The 18,274-nt window shown below is 45.1% G+C and overlaps 1 protein-coding gene across 1 annotated transcript in view; it reads left to right on the forward strand.

Annotated features, from left to right (window-relative positions):
- The first annotated feature begins 9,778 nt into the window (after positions 1-9,778).
- Positions 9,779-18,274, forward strand: part of LOC119458858 (uncharacterized) — a 32,800-nt gene continuing 24,304 nt past the window's right edge. The window contains 6 exon segments of the mRNA XM_049671477.1: positions 9,779-10,005; positions 10,496-10,629; positions 15,597-15,682; positions 16,393-16,406; positions 16,490-16,603; positions 16,605-16,769. Of these exon segments, the coding sequence (XP_049527434.1) occupies positions 10,553-10,629; positions 15,597-15,682; positions 16,393-16,406; positions 16,490-16,603; positions 16,605-16,769 (456 nt within the window). The 5' untranslated portion in view covers positions 9,779-10,005; positions 10,496-10,552.

The raw sequence follows: 18,274 nt of genomic DNA on the forward strand, positions 1-18,274 counted from the left end.
TATTTTCCAGTTCCCGTGAAGATCGTATCAACAAGATTCCACTGTATTTCTGAATAGAGAGGTCACTTAATGCCTTTATTTATTACATACACTTCGCTTCAGCAGCGAGGATTGCCATTTCGTGACACACTGTAGCGGATGACGCGTGGGATGCACCATATTGTAGCGTTCCAGGGTGTCATACTGCTGTTATTCGAAATGTTTCCGAGACTCCTAATACAAATGCATACGATACCAATTTCAAATTCTATCTGAATAGGGACAATCTTAAGTGTAATGCATTGTGAAACTTCCGTGTTCCTGCTTTTAATGGAAGCGTTCCAATTTATTAATGAACCCTTGCCTTCTCCCTATTATCGTGTGTCGTACGAAGTTGGTTGTTTGCTTCTCCTGCATCTTCGGTGAACTAAACAAAGCACCTTGTTTTTATTTGAGAAAAATTAGAGACACCTTATGGGTAGTGCTTAGGCAACGTTCCAAGTGGGCGGAATAAATGCGTTTTGATCAAATACAGCTTTTGTAAAGAAATGCTTCTGCAAGGGTTTCAAGAGTGTCACTCTGCCGTTATCAGCTACGTTTCCCAAAGTCCCAAGGGAACTCTGCGTTTAAGAAACATACTTAAAAGGAATGGGTGACATCTGAAGAGCAATGTACTATAGCAAATGTTTAACTTTCCTGGCTTCCTTAGTAGACGTTACAAATAATTATTAAACCATTGTGTTTTAATTTTATTATTTGTGATATATATGAGGTTTGCCTGTCCTCAGTGAACTAAATGAGGCAGTGTCTTTATATTTAGTGACAGTAAGGACAAGATAATGAGTGATGCATAGGCAAAGTTTAGAGTGAGTGGATAATGGCGGCTTTAGCAATAAATTCCTTATGCAAGAGCTCAAGAGCATTATGAGTGTGTCTTACTACGACTGCCACCGAGATCAAATTTAGCTAAAGTGGGTGAAATGCCACAGCAAATCTCTGAGCGAAGTTGAATGCAGTTGGATCAAACACAATCTTTGTAAAAAATTTCTTAATAAAATGTTAGAGGGTGTGATACAGTCGCTGTCAGCTGTGCTTTCCAATGTTCCGACACAGCTGTAGGTTACAACAGGTTCATGTTTCGTGGAAAGGGGACGGGGTTCGTGGTAAGTGCAATGTGACACAAAATTTTCGTTTCTGGCCTAATTGGAAACATTTCACATAATTACTGAACCTTCTTTTGTTTTTCTATCTTCATGCGTCATACAACATTTGTGGTTTTCTCCAGTGTCCTCAGTGAACTAGACAAGGCACCCTGTTTATATTTGGCAAAAATAAAGGCTGCATTATGCCTAAATGTACGAATACAAATTCATTTTCCATCATTCGCTATACAAAAAAAGTAGTGATAGCGAGGACACAGATGAAAAGCCCGTGAAGGAGCTTGACAGGGCCAGTGCCCTATTCCGACATGGCAGAGATGGAAAAGCGCAGTACATCGTAAATGTAATTCAGGTTTTAAAAAAATGTATGAAATGAAAAGGGCCCTACTGGTACACCAAAATTAGTACAAAAATATGGAAAAAAGGCTTTCTCAAGCACAGCTACAAACATTAAGAAATTAGGAACAAGCTGTCTTAAATGACTATTTTCTTCTTTAAAGCAGTGTAAATCGAATCATCTCTCGTTCATATTAGTGCGTGTGTTGGGTATTTTCCATCGGTCACTGTTTCGCATGTTAATGTTTCATTTAATTTTGAAGAATCGCAAGTTGCTATTTTAAACAGAATAGTTCTTTCTTGGAGGTCTATGAGGCCTGTTGTTGTGAGGCCTGTTGTTGTGTGTTGACATTTATTGTGCTCACTTCATAGCGCTTTATCAATCGGGCAAAATGTAAGTCTGTTATGGGCAGAAGCTTGAGTTGTACAAAGATAAATTTAGTATGCACATCATATTTTATGTTGGCGATTGCACGAATGGCTTTCTTCTATAATAAATGGATTGTAAATGGATTGCAATAAATGTGTAGGTAAAGTTCAAAGTGAGGTGATTAATGACAACCTATGCAGTAAACTACGCAGGCAAGCAATCTGGAGCTTTGTGTTTAAGAACAAAGCAGAATTTATCCCTCTGCCTTGGGAGAACTGTGAATGCAACCGAGATCAAATCTAGCAGAAATGGGGTGGGGGAACAACATGGTCAATGTTCTGTTGAAGTAAACTGTTTGTTCATCAATTACTGGCATTTTCAATGTTCCTTAACAATAGGTGCTCAAAAGCATTACATGCAGGCAAGGTTTCAAATGGAAGAGTCATATATATAGGCAACGCTTTAAAGTGTGTGATATAATTACAGGAAACTGAAACTCTTTTTTGCAACTGCTTTAGAAACAGATTCGCTGAAAACTCATTTGTAAATCTTCAGGGTCTCACACATCTGTTGTCTCTTTTTCTTGTGAATATTGCAAATATTTTATGTTGATTGTACTTTTCTGCGTGTTGCCTTGACAATACTTATAGACCAGGTATTATCCTTTGTATAGTTATTAAAATTGTTTGTGGCAAATACGTATTTTTTTATGTGTGTTCTACTGCTGCTATTGTGCAGGGTCAGAGACCTTTGCCAGGCACTCATTGCCATTTGTCCCTGCATCATCTTGACATTATGAATAATTTCAAGAAATAAATTCAAATATGTTACCCATCCTTGATGGTTCACCATGTGGGATCGATAATCAGATCTATGTCTGCTTATTATAAAAATAACTGACAGGCGTACACAACCTTCACATTGCATGTGCGATGCACTACCAATTGTGCTATGGCGTATACATATGTATATATGTATATGTATAAAAAGGAGAGACGAGAGAGGGAGGGGGTGCCAGTGGATTTGCGGTTTGCCCCCCCCCCCCCCCCCCACTCAAGAACTAGTTGGTACGCCACTGGCACTGAACCCATAACGTTGACGTGGCACCTTGGCATGACCTCCAAACTTGGGCAGTACCCACAACTTGCTGAAAATCTAGGAGGCAATGGTCTGGGATCTGTATTATATAGCTGCCAACCACCACTGCATGCGTTATCTGCTTTGGCACTAGTTAAAGGCCATAAACAAGAAAATGAGATACCTACCAGCCTCGCAGCTTTGCAGATTGCTTCAATGGAATATTATACGCATAACCAATCTGTCCAAAGTGAAATTTCATTGTAGTTGGCCTAGGTGTACCTGTTGTACGTGGCATACACAGCCGTTGGCTGCTGCAGCTTAACTTTTCTCAAGTTGAACACCAGCTCCTAGATAACAGAGTGCTTGAAAGCTTTGTCTGTAGCCAGTATATTGAAAGACTGGTATTACCAATGAATGCATGCTGTAAAAAAGATGTGGTCATGCGGGGTGCTGCTTGCATCCCCGATTGAAATATGTGGCCTTTCCGTCCTTTCAGCCAAACGTCTCAAGGCATCCAGGCCACCTTTTATCACAGAAGTGTAGCATTGGATCAGATCTACAGTTATCCACATAAACTGAACCATATATATGTGTACAAATCGAAACACGGTTGCAAAAAATAAGCTGCTTAACATGCTTTTTGTGTCTGTCTGCCAGTCCTGAACAGCAGCAAGCTACGAGACAAGCACGCAGAGTGTAATCTCCTGGTGGTTTTAGCCAGGAGGCTTGGTGCGTGAAACATTAAGCACTTTTGTATGCATTGTTATAACGTATATACTTGATTGTAACGCGAGATTTTTTTCTAGATTTTTGCTACCTGAAGTCGATCCTCGCATTACAATCGAATACCAAAATTCAAGTTGTCTATAAAGTGCAATGATGCACCCAATTCTAATGAACAAGTGGAATGTGCAAGTGAAAGCGCGCGAGGGATGCGCGCTTTTGTGGAGAGCGAATGCACGGCGGAGAGCAAATGCGAAGTCTCCATCGCGCGAAAGGCTTTGGGGGAATGGGAGGGAGGGAGGGGAGGCAACGTTTAGAGTGCGGCACCAAATGCGTATCTCGTGAGTGGGCGCAAGGGGAATTGGCGACTCAATCTCTCACACGAAAGGAGGAAAGCGCGAAGGCAGCATGCGAGGGAGGGGGCGTGGCTTTCTCCGCAAGCCACTGCGTACTTTGCGCGGCTGAGGTAGCACGCACCGTATCTTGAAAGCGATCTCCAGATGGCTCTGACCTTTGTATATGCTGTGCTTTCGCCGCTCAGTTTCCATTGAAGCGATAGACTGCATGAACCTTCGTTCAGTGCTGTTGCCGCGCTTGCTCACACCAGCGTTTTGACAGTGGTTGTCTGCGGTCATCGAGTGTGATCTATTCATGTTTGCTTGTGCGCACTACACCATGCTTGTTAATTCAGTTAGTAAGCGAATGTGTCCAAGTTTATGCAGCCAATAAAACTACTATCCTTTACTAATTTGCTATCGCAATTGATGCTTCGGCTTTTTTTTGGGGCGAAACTGTGACTTTTTCATGCATCCAGTGGTCTCGCATTACTTTAGCAGTTTCTTCTTCATTTTTTTTTCTTGCTGGATGCAACAAAAGTCACCCCTCGTGTTACTTTCGCGGTTTTATTTTTTCTTGATGGGCGCAATGAAATGTCACCCCTCACGTTACAATCACGGTCGCGTTACAATTGAGTAAATATGGTAGTTAAATATTACATACTGCATGAACTCGCAAGGATATTTTCATGGAATGGCAACTATGATATGCAGTCAAGCATATATGTAGCTAAGCAGATAAAATGTGGCGAACTTCCTCATGCTAGCACCAGCTGCTTCCAAGCAGTTGTCAGAAGAGTCCTTGGTCCTCGGTCAAGGAACCATATACACTAGAGGACTGCTTTGCTTCTTGATGACTAATGCACTAAACAACTGCCTTTCACTTCATAAGGAACATTCCTTAATATGTACTACCAGGTTTTTGTGCTGCAACTATCTCATTCTATTAAAAATAAAAGAATCGGGACAAAATTATCACTTTTATTTACTGGCCAAGTTTTATAGCAGCGGTGGTAATAAGAATTTGCAGAATACTTGTTAACTGAATTATTTATTGACAAATTTGACAAATAATCTTTTAAATTAATGACTTTATGGGCAAGTCACTGCACAACTGATATTGGTTCTCAAAGCATAACCTCTTGCTAAAAATTTTGCGACTAGCACCAATTTCAAGAAATATGAGCTGAAAGTATGCTGTTCCAGTTCGCATTAGTCTATACTGCATTTTTACAGAGTGTAGAAAAATATTTGCTTTTTCAGGGAACATGCATTCGGACTACAATGATGAACGTCGGAAGGCAAGGGCTGCCTCCCTCATTAAAGCCTATGGCGACACCACGGGCGTCACCTTCATCGACGCAGCTGAATATCAAGATGCGCACCGCTTCGCCGCGGCTACCACAGTAAGCGGCTCGCTCAAACATGCCGCCAGCATCGTAACCCAAAACGCCGAGACGGCCGAGGAAGTGGCCATCACCCTGGCCACCCTTGATCCTGACTGCCATACCATCGTGAGCGATTCCCGCACGGCAATCAGCAATTACATCAAAGGTCGTATTTCAAAACAAGCGCTACGCATCCTAAACCAAGCCCCTCACTCACTTGAAAAGCAAATCACTCTCGTCTGGTTCCCAGCGCACGCTGGCAACGTACATCCGCACCTCACCAACCTCAATGACGTTACTCACTTCGTAGCACGAGGCCTTGTCAACCGTGCCGGAGACAGCGTAGGTGCACCAGTGGAACGCGATCGCCTCACCAGCTACAACGACCTCACGAAATCATTCTATCTCAACAGAAGAACCTTCCCCATCCCTCATCACAAGCTAAACAGAGCACAGGCAACCACCCTTCGCCTGTTACAGACAAACACATACCCCTCACTAACACGTTACCACAGGATCTACCCAGACACCTACCCTAGTAACATTTGCAAGATCTGTAAGACTGAGGTAGCATCGCTTCCCCACATGCTATGGGAATGTAAAAACTAATATCCGACAAATAATACGCGCCCCTCTCGTCGAGATGGCACGCCGCCCTGCGCAGCTCCCAACTCGACGACCAACTCTGGGCTACCCAGCAAGCCTGCGAGGCGGCGAAGAGGCAAGACCTCGATGTCCCCACGTGGGAGGCCTAGGCCCAGCCAACTAAACTGCTGGTTTAAATAAAAGTTTGTTCCTCCTCCTCCTTTCATGGAACCTGCGCTCTCTAAACTTTTGGAATGAACCATACATTGCCGGAATTCTGCATCATTAATAGTTATAAACTGCACACATGCGAATAAAGATGCACTATGTTAATGTGTGGTCCGAAAAAAGCCATTTTGTCATGTTTTTACAACATACATTAGGCGTCATGTGATCAGCAGCGCTATGCCATAACCACGAACTACCACGATTCGGAACAAAAATTCTCTGAAAATTTTCAACGCGTCTTCGTTGTTTAACCTGAACCTATGCTTCCACCTTTTACTTCTGCAAAATTTAAGTACCACATTCAGTGTCAATGGCATTTCATGCACATTAAAGCTCAGGGAACTTGGCGTTTTCGAAGATCCAGGCGCATAAAAATTTAACTACAAAAACGTAATAACACCCCCCCAACCGATGCGGCATTTTAAAGAAATCTTGAAATGTATCCAAAGAATATGACATAGCACATATGTATCTACGACGTCAGTATGTGATGTCCACATAAAGAGTTCAATTCTGAAGTAGAATGAATGTCAATAGGATATCAGCTACTACATATTTGCAAAGTGCATGTTAGTAGGACGTCCTTTAGATGTTATAACGAGACGTGGACAAATGGATCATTCCTGGATGTTGACAGGATATCGGTGGTTTGCTGGGGTAAGGAACTAATTATTTAGTGAAGAAACTTCCCTGGAACAAATTGGTCAGGGCAGTTTATTATGATGTGCTGTGATTTTATTCTGGCTGCAGCTGCCACCTTCTACAATTGTAATTTCTCCGTGCAGACACTGCAGAGCAACTTTCACGAAATCAACAACAGGTATTTTCAGATTTTTATGCAGCATACATTTAATAGCTCACAAGTCTCACTTTTTAAGTGAGCACACGCACTTTTTTTCTTTATGGACACCCATAAAGGGGGTAAGTGTGGGTTCTTTACATTCTCTAGAAAATGGGGCTTATCTTGTTCCACAACAATTATCGTCATCTATCCTTCCCACATTTGCCTTTCTTTAACAGTGCACCCGGTACTTGCAGGTCACGAACGGCATGCGCGTTATCAGCGTGATCGACATAGCATTCTCGAGAGGAAAGTAGGGAGCACAGAGTTTTCAAGAAAAGAAATGCAAGCGACGCAGATGACATTATTGATTGTTGTGGGACAAGGTAAGCTCCAAAGGGTGAAAACTTTTTTATGCGGCTGTCACAAGGTGCACTTTTGATCGCGATCAAGCCCCATCCGGAACTGGATCCAGTCGTGAATGGCTCCTTTGCGCAATCTATGCGAGGGAGCCTATCGCATTCGAGAATTTCGATCCGGATCGGGCTTGATGACGATCAAAAGTGTTCGTGTGACACCGGTATGTTGGCGCGCTATTTACACGATTTAAGTGCACAAATTTAAGTATATCTTACATTCTAAAAAATGTTTACATTATCTGGGGCGTCTCATGTCCCCAAACAATAATCATCTGTCTTGTTTGCGTTTTCTTTATTGAAAACTCTGCGCTCGTGATTTAATTTCCTGTCAAGAATTATATGTCACCCTGATAATGAGCATGCCGTCGTCATCGCGCAGCGTCATAAAGGAAATGCACGGCAGATATACAGTTTGCACCCTTCGGGGCTTATCTGGTCCTCAAACGATAATCATCTATCTTGCGTGCCTATCTACCTTTCTTTAACGGTGGGTGCCCGGTACTTACAGGTCACGAACGGCATGCGCGTTATCAGCGTGGCATTGCATTCTTGACAGGAAAGTAGCGAGCGCAGAGTTTTCAAGAAAGAAAACGCAAGCAAGGCAGATGGCAATTATCGTTGTGGGACAAGATAACTCTCAAAGGGTGCAAACGTTATATATAAGAGTGTAGATGACCGTTATTGTTTGGAGTACAGTGTACTATAAATAAGAGTTGTTCTGTTCTAGTACACTGTAGTTTGGGGCAAGATATGTAAGCCCCAAAGGGCGCAAACTTTTCTTAGAGTGTATCAGTGCCTAGGAGGCACTGAGTGTATCTATGAAAAGTGTTCTATATACACCTCAAATGCGGTTGTCCTACACTCTTAAAAAAGTTTGCACCCTTTAGGGCTTATTTTGTCACACAGTAACCGCCATCTCTTGAGCGCCTTTCTTTCAGGACCACTCACTTACTTACTTTTCCAGTACTTCCAGGTCACGAACGGCATGCGCGTTATCAGCGTGACACAGCAATATATCGACAAGAAAGTACCGAGCGCAGAGTTTTTCAAGAAAGGAAGCGCAAGCAAGGCAGATGACGATTATTAGGCAGATGGCGATTATTATTGTGTGAAATATACAGGTAGGGTGGCTAGAATTGGTGGCCCAATTCTAGCCACCCTACTATAGGTGCCCCAGCTATCATGCAGCACAACTAAAAAAAAAAAAAAAAGAAAAAAAGAGGAACGGCGTTAAGCGAAGGAAACCTAGTGCGTACTGTTTACAGTACAGTGGAGTAGCCGCCAGTAATTTTTTCGTTACTGAGATTTAATTAGGTAATTGTAATTAATGATCTAACTCGAGAAGTACTCTTAATTATCAAAGTGTCAGTGAGAAAATTGTAAAGCAACATGAAAATCTCCCGATACAGCTTTCTGTCGCTCAATCCGTGCTACATAAATGTGTTTTTCCGAGTGTGAAAGAAGCCCGCGAATACACGCAGAATTCCCGCGCGACTGGCCGCTCGAGGCACTTTGTGTGTATTCGCGGGCTTCTTTCACGTATTGGCTAAGCCTTTAGCGCAATTCGAAAAAGACAGGGACGTGACAGAGACACAGGACAGTTGTCCTGTGCCTCTGTCACGTCCCTGTCTTTCTTTAATTGCGCTAAAGGCTTAGCCAATATGAGGAAACCACCGTGAAGGAAACCGTACCAACTAGCCCAAGGATCAGCCTTGTTGAATTTCTTTCACGCTCGGAAAAACACTGTTTGGGGCTTCCCTTTTCCCTCCATCAGTCAAGTTTGCACCCTATTGGGGTTTATCATGTGGTCAAACAATAATCAGCTATCTTGCGTGCATTTTTTTTTCTTTTTTTTTTTTTCTCCCTGCCCGTAGTACTTTTAGGTCACGAACGGCATGTGCGCGCTGGAGTACTTGCGGAAGACCGTTCCGATCTGGACCACGAATCAGATCGACTAGCGCTTGAGCACTGGAAATATGCAGAGTGAAAGAATTTGACTTAAGAGGCGAAGACATTGATCCCTACTATAAAACACCTCTTCCAGGAAATTTTAGCGTTGATACAGCAACTTGAATCCACGGTGGTGCTTTAACCTTTCATAAATTGCGCCCGGGCTTCTCGCCGATGGCGATGCGGCCCGGGCATCGAACATAAGGGTTTTTCCAAATGATTTGACAGCCTACAAACCGTCACGTTGACACTCGCGTTGACAGTACCGATTGTTTCAAACGAAACTCGCGTTAAAGCTCATTCGAAAGAATGACAGCTTCCGGATCTCTCACACGCGGCAACAACAAACCAGTGGCAGCTCAAAAAAAAAAAAAAAAAAAAAAAAAAAAAAAAAAAAAAAAAAGAAGTGTCGGCCTCTCACGTCCTTCGCGCTGTTTCACCGTCGCGCCGTTTGCGTTCGCCGTGCCACCTAGCTAGGCAAACACAAACACCCCTGCTGCTATGCTATCAAATACGTGTTTCTCTTGCTGCTGTGATCGGGAGCGTTTCTCAGCTGGAGCTTCCTCTATGCCGTGCTGTCAAAACTGCGATTGTTGCGAAGGGGCGCACCTCCGGTGAAAAAGTACGCATCGCGTCCTTTGCTTCGCAAGCCAACAGTGCGAAGACGACGCGTAAGTTGCGTGCTTCTTGTGTTGACCGCTCAAACACGCCGTGCCGTCGCTGTCGTGCGTTGAACCGCGAGAACCACTTGTTCGTATGCATGTCACACTTCGATGTTGGCACCGTCCCACGTCCCGTTTGTTTCCTTATGTTTCTGTCTGTTCCGCGATCAGCCCCCCACACCTTCTTGGAGTGTTACGCAGGGCAATCAACCCACTCTTGACCGTGATCATAAAAGCGGGCCGAAGGGCTGTGATTAATCGCCGCTATCCGCGCCCAATTACGACCCACTACATGCAGCTTGCCGAAAGTAGGTGCTGCGCTGCTTGTTCGCTGATGACGTGCCTTGAAAGAGCTGCTGGTTCGGCGAACGACCAACAGTAAACTTGTGCTACTCCATCGGTAAACTATTTGTGTGCCGCGTGTGATCTCTTTCCGTTTATCTCTGCCCGCCGGTGTGTCCCGCCGAACACCGTGTTGACGTTTTCTTTCCGCTTTCAGATTGGCGGTCGCTGACTTGCCCGTATGCCCCAGATGAGTTTGCCGGTCGTTCTGTGAATGGATCGAGCGGCTTTGCGAGTCTCGGACGGTGCGTCGCACAATCACGAAACACCGCCCGATGATTCGAGCCTGAGGTAAGCGAGGCGGCGACGATTGCTTTCCCTTGGGGCGGGGAAAACGGAATCGCGCGTGGTGTTCCCTCTGCCGTGTTGACGTGTTTGCGCCCGGTATGGTTTACGATAGTTGAAAAAAAAATAATAATAAATAAATCGTCGAATGTGTAGCCGTTTTGGGTCGCACGTGTTTTTGCGCCACGGAACCTCAGAGCCGTTCAACGTCGCGGCGCCGACGACGTGGACTCCTATGTGGATGAGAACTCGACGGGCGAAAATTACGATGGCAGCTGTCATATACAGCATGTGCTGCGCGTGGGAGTGAGTGTTGTAGTCACGAGTCAGGCTGTAGACGCCCTGCTCGGAGCTTTCACGAGTGCCTTTGGACGCGGGTAAAAGCTTAGTTTTTGCTTAGTCGAAATGCGTTACATCGTGCACCTTTATATCGCTTTCAAATGTGATATTCCTTGCGAGCCGGGAACCGAAACAGAGCCTGCGTTGTGTCAGTTTCTGTTAATTAGTTGCAGCATTGCATATACTCTACTGCACTTAATGTTGGCAGTGCATATTTTTTTTATTGTCAGCGTTTGGAAACATTTTAATCAACTTAAGATGTGACTTGAGAGCAGTACACTTTCATTTAGGAAGAAAGAGTGTACTAATTTTGCAGCTTGTTGCTACGCACTCTTTCGCTCTGTAAGTACAAAAATAATTATTTGGCCAGCATGAGATCAACAGGTCAATAGTGTGATAACCAGATGTCTCGCCTGAGTGCGGTTTGTCTGTCAACCAGCTGTGCACCAGGTGGGTGAAATGTAGGCCATTGTACTACCACTCATTCTGCCTTTTCTTGCTTTTGCCTCTGGCAGTGCACTAGTTTCCTAAATTTTATTTTTGCTGCCATTGCTGGAAGGTAAAATGCCATTGCAGCCAGCATTCTATATTGCCTATAAGAAACTGCCTTTAGGTGTGTCGCATAACCAAGGTAATTGATTGTCGGACCACCTGGTAACAGCACTGATCTTCATGCTAGTGCTCAATATGGCTACGGGCTAAACCGGTCATTCCAAAGCACATGCTCCCGTGCCTTGCTACCCAGTAAATGATTGTGGCTAGCATGCTGGGGGTGGCGGTGATAGTATGCTCGTATGCCCACATATGACTCTTCCTTTTCTTAGAGTCAACTGTTATCACAAGTTCAGGCATTGTGGTGGCCTCGCAGTTTCACTGTTGCGAGTGGTGTGCCCAGCCTGTGACGGTGTCATTCAGGTCCAACAAGGGCGGTGTGTTTTGAGGTACCTCTTAGAGGTATTTCCTCATGGGATACAAGGTCTGTTAGAAAGGTATCGGACCTTTGGCCGAAGAAAAAAATCTGGCATAACTGGAGCATTCGAAACCTAATCACCCTCAAAGTAGTCTCCTTGGGACTCCACACACTTCTCCCAGCGGTGCTGCCATTGTTGGAAGCATTCTGAGAAGGCCTCTTTCGGAATGGAGTTTAGCTCAGCTGTCGTTGCAGCCATAATGTCCTCTCTTGTCTGAAATCGCGCTCCTTTCAATGTCCTCTTGATTTTGGGAAACAGCCAGAAGTCGCAGGGGGCCATATCAGGAGAGTAAGGAGCCTGTTGAACTACAGGAGTCTGGTTTTTCGATAAAGAAGTCTGAATCAAGTGCGAGGAATGTGCAGGAGCATTGTCGTGATGGATGCGCCAATTTCCTGTTGACCACAACTCCGGTCTCTTGTGCCACACAGCATCACGTGGGCGACGGAAGACATTCCTGTAGTACTCTTTGGTGATTGTTTGACCCTGTGGTGCGTACTCGTGGTGTTCCACACTGCGGGAGTCAAAGAAAGCAGTCAGCATCACTGTTGATGGCCGACCGGAGCGTGGCTCGCTCTCCACTGATGTGCGGCCGTCTTGAAACCGGTTGTACCACTCCTTAATCTGTGTGCTGCTCATAGCATCGTCGCCGAAAGCCGTCAGAATCCACTTGGCTGTCGCCCAGTTTCTGGCAAAATTTGATGCAGTAGCGTTGTTCCAGTTGCTCTGTCATTTTCCCTGCAATAAAAAAACTGACGAGAACACTGCGCACTACCCCACTCAAGTGCTGCGTCCAAGCGACTGACGCTATCGGCAGGCGGGAAAAAATTCATGCATGCGCACGAAGGTTCAAGGTTGGCTGATGCAAGCACGCTTGTTTTATATCCATCAGGTGTTCGCAAAAAAAATAAATAATAAGGTCGAATACTTTTCTAACAGACCTCGTATACACATTGCCTTTAAATGTGTGCTCAACATATGATCTCTAGGCTCCTGTTCCTTGCTGCTGTGCCCCTTGCTTTATGTAGACAATGGCACCAGGATGCGAGGGTGCATCCTGGTGCCATCTTCTTTCCCTGTACCCGATATTTACTATACTCTCTGGCTTCTCGCTAACTTCTTAGCTTGATCTTATGCCGATATTAGGACTTGTAGCTCCAGTTGAATTTCCAGCAGCCCTGGAATCGCAAGGACATTTTGTTTTCAACCTGCAACACATTAAAAGTTGTCCGGGCAGTGTTCTTTCAGGTCCAGAAGGTCTGTGGTGCCAGAGCATCCAGAGCTTCTGCAATGTTGCTCGACTTACAGATCATTTTCTTTCATGGGAGCTGTTTGTATGGAACTCTCTGTCTCCCCATTGCCTTGGGAATAGTGTGAACTTGAGCAACCTTTTTCACTCCCATCCCCTATAAAATTGTTTTAATTCAGTCAAACTAGACTGGTGCTTTGCCTGACTGAAGCACCTCTGCGATGCCAAAGCGAGCAAACAACTGGTAAAAAAAAGAAAAAAGCTTGGCGTCCTATGTTTGTGTTGCTTGGACCTTGTCCAGTTGGAACAACTTCAAATAATGCTCAACAGAAATGATGTAGGGCTTGCCTTTATAAAAAAAAGGAAAAAAGGAAGGCCCGTACTGACTACTTGCCCCAGAAGGTCAGGAACACATGTATTAAGTTCTGCTTCGTTTGGAAGCTAGTGGTGTCTCACGCAGGTCGGACATCTGCTTATGAAAGCTATGATGTCGCTATTGAAGGCAGGCCACCAAGTGGACTCTTCGTGCTTGAGCCCCGGACCTCGCACTACATTGGTGACCAGTGTGTACTAGCTGAAGCACTTCCTGGTGTAGACTTGGTGGAAGTACTAGTCTTGAGCCTCTGAAGCAAAAGTTCTTGTACGACAAACAACTCCTCAGTCACACTGGCATATTTGCGCACTCGGAGTCGCTGATTCCGGCCACTTGTTTACCAATTAGTGTAAGGCCCAAGGCATTGACGCGTCTTTCTTAGCTCAGCTATGGTTCTATTTAGCATGTCAGCATATGGGCCGGCAGTTGTTCAACTGTCAGAAGTTCGTACTCCTGTACTACTGAAGCAAGGCTTTTACTAAATTTCAGGCTTCCATGAAAATACTTCTGCATTATGCATGTGCTTGCCTGGAACATATGCGTAACGCTGAAGTAATGTAATGCATTTTAAGCAGGATATGCCCCAAAGGGTGTAAACTGTTTTTAGTGTGCAAGTTTGCCAATGTTTTTGAGGAGAAGAGAGGCACTAAAGGTTTATGGTCAGTCTCTATGTGAAATTGCAGACTTGGCGCTGAGCCGTGCTCCCTCAAGGGCTGCAGAAGATAGCGCCAACCTTTCCCTTTCCCTCAAGAACCACTTATCATCATCATCATTGCAGACTAAACACATACATCCGAAAGTGGCCACAGGCCCACGTCACCGGAAGGGCTTTCGTCTCAACTTGGGGGCATATTTCTCCTCCGGTGGTGACTTTGACCTTGAGGAGTAAGCTACAGCTAGGCAATTCACTTCATTGTCAACTTGTAGACATACTGCGCCCAACCCAATGACGATATGTCTTGTGGGGTCTCACTCGCGCTCTTGGGACATAGGGACGACAACACAGTAGTGCAAACAAACAAAGGGGCATTTATTGCACCTTTCATACACTAATGCACGCTAGCCGAATTACTACCAATAGAATATTCACATGGGCGCGCGACAAATCAAGGAAGTCCGACTCACCGTGACCGGATAGCGAGCAAATATGTTCGCCCCATGCTACGACACCATCGCCTAGTCGTTCATGCATACGGTCACGCGAACGGTGGCACGTTCAAAGGATCCGTGTTCGTCCATACTGGTGCCCTGCTCCTAGCCACGCGCGGGACGTCTGCATCGCTCACGACCCCAACCCGAAGAGGAACAACCTTCTCCCTGTTGCGCCCGTGTAACCCTCCACCGTGCGGCGAAGCCGGATTACAGGAGACGGGAGCCATGCAGGGAAAACAACATCAGGGGACGCGTGGTAGTCGCGCATCCCCACAGTCTGCTGATGTCACCTGAGGTTTCTGAGGGTTGTAATAGCACGGAACTGGTGTTGTTGGTAAAGCTGCCTTGATGTCAGCAAACCGTCACTTTTGTGGCTCTTTCCAGTGCCAACTGACATCACTCAGTATAATAGGTCTCTCGAAGGCTTGATTATCCCACCTAGTTACCCGCTGTCATAGCACAGTCACTACAGCGCTGTGCTGCTGAGCTCGAGGTAATGGTTTTATTTTCGTCCACAACGGCTTCATTTTGATTGGGGTGAATGCAAAAACGTTTGTGTGCTTACATTTAGGTGCATATTAAAGAAGCCCAGGGAGTCAAAATTAATGCGGAGTCCCCCACTACATTGTACCTCATAATCATATCCTGGTGTTGACACGTAAAACCCCAGAATTTAATTTGTCTAATCAATTTATCAGCAAGTCTTGGGAGGAACTGTGCTCGTATGACCACATAGGACAAGGCGCATATGCTTGTGATTGGTCTTCCATCTGTGTATAATTATAACATGTATAAATTTTCAACTTTTACAGTTTTTTTTCTCCGTGTTTTCCGTAAAGATACGATATTGTGCGATGCATTCACTGGTGACTGTGCCTTAACTTCATTACAGTACATCCTCGAACGAAAGTGCCGGAGCAAAACGAAATCCCCCTGCCAAGCCACCCCGACGGCGGCACTCGGTCACATCGTTAAAAGGTTGGTACGCTTAAAACCTGTCGTGATGAATCGGCTTTCCGCAGTGCACAATGCTAAGCGATGTCAGCAGAGAAAGGCCATTGCCACTTGACAATGCTTGGTGCTCTCATTGGCAATGGTAACACCCTCATTAGACTTCAATGTCATTAGGGCTCATTTTTAACCAGGGAAGATTTTTCAGAACAAGGCACCAGACGTGCATGGGCATGTCTTGCCTGAGCTTTGCAATAAAACCTTGCAGTGAGGTTTCATTATGCTAGAAGTGTGTGATGTAGAATCATTGCCATCTGTATCTTAGTAGCACTAATGAGCAATAACATGCTGAAATTTCCACTGACATCTCTCAAGCGTGCACATAGTTGTAATCTGCCATTGAGCTAGAAGCATATGATCCCTCCTACCTGCCTTTCCCTTGTTCTTGTTTTTTAAGGCTCGATAGATTTACATATATTTACCTATGGTAGATAGCATAATGCTGCTGCATGGACTATATTTTTTGAAGAAGTGGACATTGCTTGCACAAATTCTGTGTTGCAGTTAGCCAATCGGCTTAGTACTTACTTTGTTGTGCATGTCGCAGTTGTCAATTAAAGCCCCTTAGTGCTCGAGCCATGTTCATTCAGTAGGATTCTATAGACTTAAGTTTCGAGGTAACCTGTCACGAGAATCATTGTGAAGTGCTTTGGTGTTCCACTTCATGTTTTCCTCAGGAAACATTCGTAGCGTGCATGAAATGCCCAGGTATTTTCGGGATGCATTTTGGAGGCGAGCTATGTTTGTACAACATTCCTGTCGAACTATTTCCAGACACGGAGTCGTTACAGCAGCCTCTGTCGCCCCTCGCCAAGCACCACGTCTGGTCGGCAGGGGCGTCGCAGTGACGGCGACCCTTGGGCTGAGCACGGCCAGTGGATTCTCGACCCCCCCGCCAAACTTTGGCGGTGGCACGCCCCCTTGCTTCTCGCTGAGCTATGGGGGTGGCCGTGGTGGATGTGGTGGTAGTGGCACGCCGATGCCCGACAGCCGAAACGACTTCCGCTCTCTGCCCCTCAGCGTTGCACAGGAGCGCAAGCTGTGCCATTCAACGGTGAGATTCGCGGGAGTTTGCTTGGCATTATGAATGAGCCAGAGCTTTAGTCTGGGGGGAATTATGTAGACATTTACCGTATTTACTCTATTCTGATGCGTACTCTATTGTAACGTGCACCCCTGATATTAATACCTGAAGAAATTATATACTTACGTTGGGCAACCTTACAGACCTTAATCGCATTTGCACATGCCGTGCTCAAAATGCAAGAGATTAGACTGCTAGTCAAGCTTTTGTCGAAGGTCAGTCTGAAATCGACTGCGTGCTCTTGTGTGAGTGAAAACCCCACTCTACGAGAAGGATTGCTTGTAATAATATATATATACACTGTTGAAAACGTTGATGGATAAAAGCAATCACACTTAGGAGAATAAAGTTGCCCTTGATATCAGTCGAACAAAATTATCAAAGTAACATGCACTCATGCGCATCTACCGTTGTTTGAGACATCCTCAAAACAGCCTAGATGTTGGATCGGAAAATTACACATGAGAGAAGCTTCTGTGTCTTCGCTGCTGCTGTCATTTAAAAATTATGTGGCTGAGTTGACCAAAGCACAAACTTTGCATCGTCTTGCAAAATTTTGCAAATTCCAGAAAATCGGACGGCGAAGGCTTTCTGCGTCCGAAATTTCAGACGTTCTTATACATTATGTGGCTCTATGGGGTACGTGGCGGTGCCGTGAAGCCGTCCGAATTATCAGGCGTCTGAAAAATTGGTCGTTGACTGTACATTGTTCAAATTTTTGTTGCTGTGTTTATTAGTATAAGATTTTCAATTTGCCTTTATCATACAGGTTTTGTCCGCAAAGTAACGAGACTGCCTGCCGCTTGGCGAGCGGGATTTGTGGTGGGGATTCTAAGCTAAGTAATGCATCGGTGGCAGTCTCTGACAGAGTCAAGATCTGAAGTGGCGCAAAAGCTGTTTTCAAGTTTTTGTCACGCCAGAAAACATCAAAAGTGGAGTGTTCGCTGGAGCAGCAGTACGCGCTTAAATTTTGCTTTCACCTGGGCAAAACCACATCCGAGATGCTTGCCTTGGTTAAGGAGGCTTACAAAGACGGGGCCCTCAGTGAGTTGAATGGACGGAAGACCGTTGAAGACATGGAGCGATCTGGACACCCTTCAATGAGTGGTTTGGATGAAAATGTGCCAAAGTAAAAAAATGGCCTGGACTCCGACCGTCGTTTGAGTATCACATTAATTGCCGAAGACCTCAACATGTGCAAAACAACGATTCACAAAATTATTTGTGAGAATTTGAACATGCGGAAGGTTTGTTGAAAATTGGATCCAGAAGTGTTGAGTGATGAACAAAAACGACGAGTTGACGTTTCCCGTGAGATGTTTGTGCAGTTAGAAAGGGAATGAGACTTTGTAGACGGCGTAATAACAGGCGACAAATCATGGGTGTTCCAGTACGACCCCCCAAAAAAAGCGCCAAAATTCGGAGTGGCACACCGCGAACTCCTCGCGCCCCAAGAAAGCGAGGATATCTAAGTC

This window comes from Dermacentor silvarum, chromosome 7, assembly GCF_013339745.2.
Source record: "Dermacentor silvarum isolate Dsil-2018 chromosome 7, BIME_Dsil_1.4, whole genome shotgun sequence".
NCBI lineage: Eukaryota > Metazoa > Arthropoda > Arachnida > Ixodida > Ixodidae > Dermacentor > Dermacentor silvarum.